Source organism: Echinops telfairi, unplaced genomic scaffold (genome assembly GCF_000313985.2).
Source record: "Echinops telfairi isolate 266 unplaced genomic scaffold, ASM31398v2 ScPeMD7_7427;HRSCAF=8465, whole genome shotgun sequence".
NCBI lineage: Eukaryota > Metazoa > Chordata > Mammalia > Afrosoricida > Tenrecidae > Echinops > Echinops telfairi.
In genome coordinates, this window is record NW_022111327.1 from 2,863,379 (window position 1) to 2,873,904 (window position 10,526).

Here is a 10,526-nt window from a genome sequence, read left to right on the forward strand (position 1 = left end):
CCCTCACGAACCCTTGATAAGTTATGGATTATTTTTTCCATATCTTGCATCATTCACCATTGCCTCACCCACTTTTCTGTTATTTGTCCCCCTGGCGGGGCAGGGGGGGGGTGTCTAGGTTGATCCTGTGATAGATTCCCCCTTTCTCCACCCACCCTCCCTTAATCCTCCTGGTATGTCTACTCTCCTTGTTGGCCCTGAGGGCTTTATCTATGCTGGATTCCCTGTGTTGTGGGCTCTTATCTGTAGCAGTGTGCATGCTCTGGTCTAACTGGATTTGTAAGGTAGAATTGAGGTCATGATAGTGGGGTGAAGGAAGCACCAAAGAGCTAGAGGAAAGTTATGTGTTTCATTGGCGCTATACTGCTCTCTGACTAGCTCATCTCTTCCCCACAATCCCTCTGTGAGGGGATGTCCAAATGGCTACAGATGGGCATTGGGTCTCCACTCAATGGTCTCCCATCCCCCCATTCACCTTGGGTATGGTTTTATTTTGGGTCTTAGATGCCTGATACTGATCTCATCAACACCTCATGGTCACACAAGCTGGTGTGCTTCTTCCATGTGGGCTTTGTTGCTTCCCTGATAGATGGCCGCTTGTTTATCTTCAAGCCTTTAAGACCCCAGATGCTATATCTTTTGATAGCACCATCAGCTTTTTTCACCACATTTGTTTATGCACCCATTTGGTCTTCAGCGATTGTGTCGGGAAGGTGAGCATCACAGAATGCTGGATTGTTAGAACAAAGTGTTCTTGTGTTAAGGGAGTACTTGAATCGAGGCCCAATGTCCACGTGCAACCTTAATTCTTAACATATTGATATGAGTATATAGTTCTATTCCTCTCTCATTATATATATATATATTTACATATGTACATGCCTGAATTTAGACCTCCCAGAACCTTCTAGTGCAATCCCTTTTCAGAACCATTGGTATTAGTAACCAGGCACCAGTTCTTCTTGTCTCAGGGTTGTAAAGACTGATGTTTGTGTGGTCCATTCATCCATTAGACTAATTGTTTCCATGTACAGTATGTTCAATTTTCTTCACTCCTCTTTCCTCCAGAAAGGGAGAGACCAATAGTTGTACCTTAGATGATCATTCACCAACTATTAAGACCCCACTTGCTACTCACCAAAGTACTGTAGTATAGAGAAAAAACATTGTCTCTGTGTTCTATGGTATGTCAATTGACCTTGGTGTCCCCTAACACCATAGTCCTGATACCCCAACACCTGTGACTCATTCTCTCAGGATATTTGGTTATGTCTAGGAAATTTTCATAACTCTGCCCTCTAGATGCTTTATCATATTCATGGATATAGTTGCAGCATAAGTAAATACACATGTAGAAATATCCTGTCAAAACTATATATATTTGTGAGTATAATCCCACTCCATTTCACGGCTTACATATTTGTCCATGTGTCCACTCATAGATTAGTGTTATTACAGGATTATGTCTTATAACACAGTATGTACCTATGTTGCCCTTAACTCATTGTTTTTTATGGTCGCAAAATATTACACTGTGTATAATACTGTTTCTTTATCCATTCATCAACTGATGGGCACCTAGGTTGGGTCCATTTTTTTTGCTATTGTGAATAATACTGCACTATATATAGGTGTGTGTATATGTCTGTGTATTCTTATGTATCTTAAGATATATAATTCTAAGGCATTTCTATTTATAGATTTTTAATGTATTTCTATCTATAGATTTTTGAGGAAGTGCTGGATTGTAGGGTATTTCATTTTCTTGCTGTTTGAGGAAATACTATGATGTTTTCCTTAGTGTTCATAATGTTTTACGTTCCTACCACCAAAGTATAAGTGCTTCAGCCCCCACAGTCTCACCAGCATTTATTGCTTTCTGATTGTTTCCATTTTTACAGAGATAAATGGTATTTCCTTATAGGGTGTAGCTCTATAGTGGGTTATAACCATGAGCATCTTTGTATTCCCTCCTCTAGTGTTTCACATAACTTCTTAGGAGTTCTCTATTTCTTTCTCATCCTTTTTTTGGTGGTTGTTCCTTAAACAATTTATCATCCAGGGATTTATCCTCTGCTTTGATGATTATCTTTTCCATTGATTCAATTCTATTCTTGAGTTATCAATGTGTGATATTTTATTTAATCACCTATGTTTCTTCCTGTTCTGTATAGCTTCATATTGTCTTTTATTTCAATAATTTGTTCTTATACTGTTTTCCTGGATTCTTTTCTGACTTTGAAATAATCTCTTTGAGTATCCTATATACAGCTCCTTTAAATTCCTTGTTCTGTTACTAGTTCTTCCTCAGAAATGTTTTCTTCCCCTTTATTTTGCTTTCTCTCCCTCTCTCAGCCATCTCATCCTGTTTCATATTATTTGTTATTTTTCGCTGCTTTCAGGACATTAATGTGTTGATTTATTTAAGTGTAAATGGTATGCCGAAACTGTTTTAATGTTACCTGGGAGCACTAAGATTTCTTGCTCATTGTTGGGCAGTGGTGTAGCTAGTCTCTTGTCAGGATATGAATGACATTGGTTACCTGGTTGTGGGTGTAGGGAGTATTCTTATTGGTGGCTGGGTTGGGTGGCTGGGTGATGGTGGAAAGGATGCATGGATGACTTGTTCCCAGCTGAGTGGCATGGGAACTTGAACCACCAGTTCTGGGGTGGATAGTGCAGTGTGGAGGTGGTTGGAATGACAGTGAACAAGCCTTCTGTTATATGTGCTATAGATCATTGGCAAGTATGGAAGCACAGAGATGAACTGAGGCTAGTGCAAACCTCCAGACACAGGTCTGACACTGTGGGAGCACACCAGGAAGTAAGGGGAACATGTCCCCCTAGTCTCTGGTATGGGCACTACAGAACTCCCCGCAAATGCAACTGGAAATCAGGACGTAGCTAGCCCCAGGCAAATGTGAGTGGGAAGGCTGTCCCTAAGCCAGTTGGATGGGGGAACCTTCAGCCTCCACTACAAGGATCTTCCACTATTCCTATTTTATGGCTCCCTCCTTGCTCTGTGTTTACCTGGATTCCTTAGGCTTGCACCCACTTTCCTGCATTTCCAGTATTAGATCCAGTTTGTGTTCTGATCACTGTACTTCACTTGGTTTAGCTAGCATACCTATTACATCTTCAGTTCCCAGGGTATAGTATTCAATTATTTATTATTTGTACCAAATTCCTTAACACAGTGTTTGGCACATCGTGGATATTCAATGATTATTTGTTGAATAAGTGAATTAATGTTATAATGTTTAAGGGAAAACTATATTCTTTCTTACGAACTAAATGTGTTAGAAAAATTTAGATTAAATTATAAACTGGCTTTTGATGATAGAGAGCAGTCAAGAATTGAGGGATTTTTTCATGTCAATTTACTTCTCTACTTCACATAAGTTATTTATATCTGAAAGGATATCATATATAATAAATAAATGGCCTTTTGAGGAGAGATGTCTACAAAAAATACTTTTTGCAGGCTATTTCTATAGAACATCACAATTTTACTTTAAGCTCAAATTCCCTGGTGATAAAATTCTATCTCAAAGGATTCTATCCTCATGACTTTTATTTGACTTAAATTCATCCATGAATATAAGAAATTTGCTTGCATATTTCTTTGGGAGCATTTGGTAAATATTTTTAAAGTGTAAAGTAGACAATTACAAATCTTCATTTTAACAGTAGAGAAAGCATGATCATTTCAATATTTTGGAGTGAATTTTCATCTTTAAAGTAAATTTAGTTCTTCACGTTCATATTTTTTAAAACAATCACTTTATATTTTATGTGAAGTTATTTGATTTCAAGTTAATTAAACAATCCCTCGTTAATGTGGGCTTTACTTCAATACATGATTTCACTTACCTAGTTTGTAAATATTTGTATTTGTGCATTGTGTATCGATTTCTTTTTGTCTTTTATAGGTCAAGAAAGCACAAGCAATCATTCCTCAGGGAAATCCAGAGAATGTCTTAATGAAAAGTGGGAAAGTCCACTCTGGAGAGAAATGAAGTCTCATTTAATAGATCACCTCCATTACAGCTACGTTTACCCGGAAAGTATTCCACGTAAATTTGTTTTACAACACAAAAATTTTCTTAGTCAGCAGTACAATCTTCAGTCTTCAATATATTCACCACCAGAAGAAGGATGCACCCAATTTAAGAACATTAAGACTGCTAGCAACCTTGGCCATTTTGAAGTAACCATCTTAGGTAAGTCGACTCTTTGCCCCATTAAATATGATTAACTTAACAGATTTTAAATATAGTTAATAAAATAGAGGAGCTTCCAAAAAATTCATGGAAGTAGAATGAAAATATAATTTTTCCACAAACATTTTGAAACTCCCACCTGCCCCCGCCCTAGTTAACTGAGCTTTTTATTTTTTTAGGAGTTATTTATTTATTTTTAACAGGAGTTAAACATACTTCTATTCATAGGGGATCCTCTCAATTAGGACTCGTTTTTTCCTTCTTTAATATACACTTTACCCTTGCATGATTCAGATACACTGACATTAAAGCAGAGAATATAGGAAGAAAGTGGCAGCTAAATGAGAAGATAATTCATCTCAGAAGTAGTCAGAGAGCTAGAGAAGAAGAAAATTTTTCTGGTTCCCATCCTTCTTTCTCCAAATACTTTCCAATAGAATTGACAGTGTTCAAAAATCCATAATAAGAGCTTCATTTGTTTTAGAATTAGAGCTGCATTCCTTAAAAAAAATCTTGGCCAAAATGAATTGCTGTGGTAATTAAGAGGGGAAATATTTGTATTTGTGCATTAAAAGGAGCTTCTGAGCACTCGGTTTAGTTACTCTAAGATAAAGGGACAAGAACAAAAACCTTAGCAATTTAATGTCTGAAAGAAAATACAGAATGTCTTAAATCTGTAGTGCTGCAATAGATTGCTTGACCTTGTCAAGATTCTTTTTTCCCCTTTACTCTTTCCTGCTCTTTTAAGTACAGTTCTGTGTGTACCCTATTAGAAGGAAAAAAATTCAATTACTATGTTTGTAAATAAACTTCATATTCAGTCCCATGAATTGTTTTGTGATATATGGGAATTCTTTGCTACAATTTTTATTCAGAAGTTCTACTCTGTCCTATAGGATCTCTATGAATCAGAATTGACTTGATGCCAATGAGTGGGTTGGATCCATTAAAACCGACTAAGACATCTCAGCTGTATTAAAATAATTTAAACGTTTGTAGCTTGTGGCAATAAAAGCAGCAATCAAATGTGAAGAAAGCAAAGTTACCATTCTACCTACCAACAATAATTCATGTTAGAAGTTCGATGCTTTTATTTAGATTTTATATCCTTCCTGCTTTTAAGTAGACTAAGGTGGCTTACAGGGTAAGACCCACCCAAAATCCACCAACATCAAGTCAATTCCGACTCATAGTGATTCTGCAGAACAGAGTAGAACTGCCCCTTGGGATTCTGAGGCTGTAAATCTTTATAGGAGCAGACCGTCTCATTTTTTCTCCTGCAAAGCAGCTGTTGGTTTCAAACTGCCGAACTTTCAGCTAGCAGCCCAAAGCATAACCAACCACACTAACCTCTAGTTCTCCTTTTACAGAGTTAAAGGAGAGTGGAAATGCACCATTTATGGATAAAGCAAAAACAGAATGCTTAAAAATAAACAGGAAATGTAGGCATTACCTGCCAATAACCAAATTACTACCATTTAACACTAAATTTCACTGTGCTGTCTGACCCAAGAAAGATGGACTATTTTTCTGATTAGATATATTTAATTTAAGAGCTAAAACAAACTTAGATATATTTTAATCTAATTCCCTGGCTAAGTAGAGGCCAGACCATAATTAGAAATCAGGTCTTCTGATTCGCTAAACATATCTCCTATTGCAGGGAAAACAAACACTCATATGAAAGAACCAAGTTATTTTTTCCCTTGAATAAAATTCAAGTCTGAATTTATTGCATAAATTACACAGTAGCTTGCAGTTTTCTTTTTTAAAAGTATGGATATTTTCTTCAGCTAGTTGTATGTAATCCATATCTGATCATTAGTCCAATCTTAAGAGGAATTTCTGCAAAGTAATATATTTTTATTTTAAATATTGTTAGACCCAAACTAAAACCCCACACTGCCATAAATTCCAACTCATAGTGACCCTACAGAACAGAAGAGAACTGCTGCTGTGGGCATCTGAGGCTGTAAATCCTTTGGGGAACAGAAAGCCTCACCTTTCTCCTGCAGAGAAAGCAGCTGGTAGTTTTGAACTGCTGACCTTGCAATTAGCAGCCCACCTTGTAACCTACTACACCACCCGGACTCCTTTTATTATTAGATAATAAATAAAAATGTATTCCTCCAGAGGTTTACTTAGGACACAGATAAAATCTAGATAATTAAGAAGAATGAGACTAGATTCAGTGATCTTCCATCAACATTGGTTGGAATGGGTGGTCTACCCAAACTGTTTAAAGGGAGATCTACCCATACTTCTTAAAATGTTGCTACATTCTCCTCTTAGAGCAGCCAAGCCAACTGACATAACTCCTTCTCTCCTAGGGCTCAAGACCAAATTATTTGTACCACTAAGGCATGCCTCCTTCCTTATTGAAGCTCGCATGGAGCTATTAGCTGAGTAGTATTGGGCTTCCTCAATGGTTACATTTTCCATATGTCCTTTCCCAGTGGACTATGCTTGATATTCATTTCTCAAATGGAGCAACATACTTTATAGTATTGGTTCCAGAGCTAGATCACAGCTGCCATGCCTCCACTCTGTCCTTTATTCTACTGCATAATAGAAGTGATTTAATCAGTAAATGTTAAGTACTTGCTATCAAATTTTGAGTCCCCGTGACACTTGTTAAGTAAACATTGAGCTGCTAATCACAAGATGGCCAATTCAAACTCACCAGCCGTTCAAGGAAGAAAGATAGGGCTATCTGCTGCCGTCAAGATTTGAGGTGTTAACAAACCCAGGGACAAGGGAACAACAAGCGATACAAATTGGTGGGGAGGTGGGCGTGGGAGACCTGGTAGGGCAGGATCAAGGGGAATGTTACAAAGAGGAAGTGCTGAAATTCTGGTGGGGACTGAGCATGATAGTGGGACAGGAGGAAAATCAAGGGAAATAGAGGAGAGAGCTGGGAGGCAAAGGACATTTATAGAGGTCTAGATAAAGACATATACATATGCAAATAAATTTATGAGGATGGGGAAATAGATCTATGAGCTTATATTTATAGGTTTAGTATTAAGGTAGCAGAAGGACATTGGGCCTCCAATCAAGTACTCCCTCAATGCAAGAATACTTTCTTCTATTAAATTGGCATTCTGTGATGCTCACCTTCCCGACACAACTGCTGAAGACAAAGCGGGTGAATAAGCAAACATGGTGAAGAAAGCTGATGGTGCCCGGCTATCAAAAGATATAGCATCTGGGGTCTTAAACGCTTGAAGGTAAACGAATGGCCATCTAGCTCACAAGCAACAGAGCCCACATGGAACAACATATCAGCCTGTGTGATCACGAGGTGTCCAACTGATCACTGAAGGTACATAAGCAAATGTGGCGAAGAAAGCTGATGGTGCCCGGCTATCAAAAAGTATAGCGTCTGGGGTCTTAAAGGCTTGAAGGTAAACAAGCGGCCATCTAGCTCAGAAGCAACAAAACCCACATGGAAGAAGCACACCAGCCTATGCAATCACGAGGTGTCGAAGGGATCAGGTATAAGGCATCATCAGAACAAAAAATCTTACCATAGTGAATGATGGGGGGAGTGCGGAGTGGAGACCCAAAGCCCATGAGTAGGCCACTGGAGATCCCCTTGCAGAGAGGTCTAGGGGAGGAGACAAGCCAGTCAGGGTGCGATGTAACAATGATGAAAAATACAACTTTCCTCTAGTTCCTAAATGTTTCCTCCCCGCTCCTACTATCATGACACGAATTCTACCTTGCAAGTCTGGCTAGACCAGAGGATGTACACTGGTACAGATAGGAACTGAAAATACAGGGATTCCAGGGTGGATGAGCCCTACAGGACCAGTCGTGTGAGTGGCGAAACAGGGAGGGTAGAGGGAGAGTGGGTAGGAAAGAGGGAACCGATTACAAGGAACTATATGTGATCTCCCTGGGGGATGGACAACCGAAAATTGGGTGAAGGGAGACGTCAGACAGGGCAAGATAGGACAAAATAACAATTTATAAACTATCAAGGGCTCATGAGGGAGGGGGTAGCAGGGAGGGAGGGGGAAAATGAGGACATAATGCCGGGGGTTTAAGTAGAGAGAAAATGTTTTGAGAATGATGAGGGCAATGAATGTACAAATGAGCTTTACACAATTGATGTGTGTATGGATTGTGATAAGAGTTGTATGAGCCCCAAATAAAGTGATTTTTTAAAAAAAGAAAAAAAGATTTACAGCCTCAGAAACCTTATATATGAGTGAGACTCAACAACAGTGGGTTTAGAATAAAATTGTATCAGTGCAATACATGATTTTTCTACATTTTAACATCTTTGAACATCACTGTACATTTTACATTTGATGTCATGCTTTTGTTTAACTGGCATCAGTTTTCTTTTTTAGCCCTGGTGACACAGTGGGTAAGGCATTCAATTGCTAACCACAAGGTTGGTGGTTCAATCCCACTAGCAGTATTGAAAGGGACAAATGAAGTTCCGGTAAAGATTTACGGTCTCAGAAACCTTATATAGGATTGTGGTGGGTTGGAATCAATTCAGTGGCAGTGGCTTTGATATTTGGTTACATATTACATGTAACAATGATCATATTACAATCATTGACATCTTGGATTCAATGCAATGTCTACGCCAAGCACTGTGCTAGATTAAGGAATGACAAATTTTACACACATACACACGTTTCATCGGCATGTGTGATAAGCAGAATTGGGGAGAAAGATATAAAAATTGCATATAATATCAGTATACTTTACAAAAGAAGAATATGTACTTATGTGCTTAATGTTGTATTGCCCCATACTTTGGAATATAGCAGGGGTATTTTGTTACAGATACTTTGGTATTGAAAGTTATTTAAGTAAATTCCATAACAATAAATCATCATTGAAGTGCATTATACGTGCTCACTGTAGGGAAGGTTTTTTTGTGTTTATCTCTTTGGGGAATGCGAATATGAGTGAATTTATATTTACACCAATATCTTAAACTCTAGTATTGGAAATTATAAAAGGTACCGTTACTTAATCAGTTTAACACATACTTTAAAAGCCAGGCACTCTTCTGGATACTGAAGTTATATGTTGTGAGCACAAAAGAGAAAAATCCTGGCCCTCAAAGAGTGATAACAGTGTTAAAGCTAGGAAAGGTGGTGCGGGGGTAATGTCCTAGAAAGAGCATCAACTTTAAATAAAGTGGTCAGGGTTGATAGCCCTAAGAGAATAGAATTCCACCAGAAACCTGGATGAGAAAACCGTGTGTCTGTGGCAAGAGCATTCTAGGCACAGGAACAAATGTGGAGACCCGGAGGCATAATTATACATTTTCACTATAAACTCTAATTTTAATCAAATAACTCAGACAAATTTTATTAATTATATTGAAGCTAAACTGACAGTGGTTTGTTTATTTTTTTTATTTAGACAGCTACTCCAAATAAAACTACTTTCCTGAAAATATCAGGATTTCCAACTTCGGGTCTTTTGCCAATTCTGAGGCATAATTCTTCACCTTTCCAACTTAAAATGAATCTTACAGTCAATGGGTACATTTAATGTAGTTTCCTTTTTATCAAAAATTGTGATGGCATTGATGGTATATCTGACAGTTGAATTTAGTCTTAGAATTAAGGAAACAAGTAATCATGTACATGGTAATCGTGTACATATACATTCACAGCAGTTTCAAAGTATTGCTAAGAACTGTAGGGTAGCTATACTTCTTGTAATACTGAATTGAATCCTTAGTAAGCTCTAGGTAATTATTTTAGTTTATGAATACCAGATTTTAGTAACCCTTAAAATGCATCAAGGGGCTCTTAGTTGTATATGAAATTAAATTAGATTGAATGTCATTTTCCCACAAAAAGCAAGGAAATGACTTGAATTACTAGATCAGTTTGAAACTTAACAAGAAGCCTTTGTTACCCATCAACTGCACTTAAGCGATACTTAAGAATGATTGGTGGGGATGAATAGAGGCCATATTATGATCTTAATCTATAGCATATGTTCCCTAACTTATTTGGCTTACTGTGCACTTTTCAGGGAAAAAATTACTCAGCACTCCCTTCCCCCCTCATCAGTGAAAAAATTTTGTGCTAGCCCATAATCTAGGTCCTAGAAATCTTGTATGAAGTTCCCCTGAATCATTCCAGTGCCCCCCAGGGGGCAGTATTGCCCACTTTAGGAACCACTGTTCTGGGAAGTCTCTTAATCCATGCTAGCTCACTTGGACCCACAGAAAAAAATGACAGGCCATTAGTTTGTTGTTGTTGTTGTTGTTGTTGTGTTTTATATTGTTGCTCGGTTTTGCTCTGTCTTGTTTTT

The 10,526-nt window shown here is 37.9% G+C and overlaps 1 protein-coding gene across 1 annotated transcript in view; it reads left to right on the forward strand.

Moving 5' to 3' along the window:
- Positions 1–10,526, forward strand: part of RADX (RPA1 related single stranded DNA binding protein, X-linked) — a 59,731-nt gene that overhangs the window by 41,046 nt on the left and 8,159 nt on the right. The window contains exon 12 of the mRNA XM_004710093.1: positions 3,933–4,223. Coding sequence (XP_004710150.1) covers positions 3,933–4,223 — 291 coding nt within the window. The remainder of the gene's footprint in view (positions 1–3,932; positions 4,224–10,526) is intronic.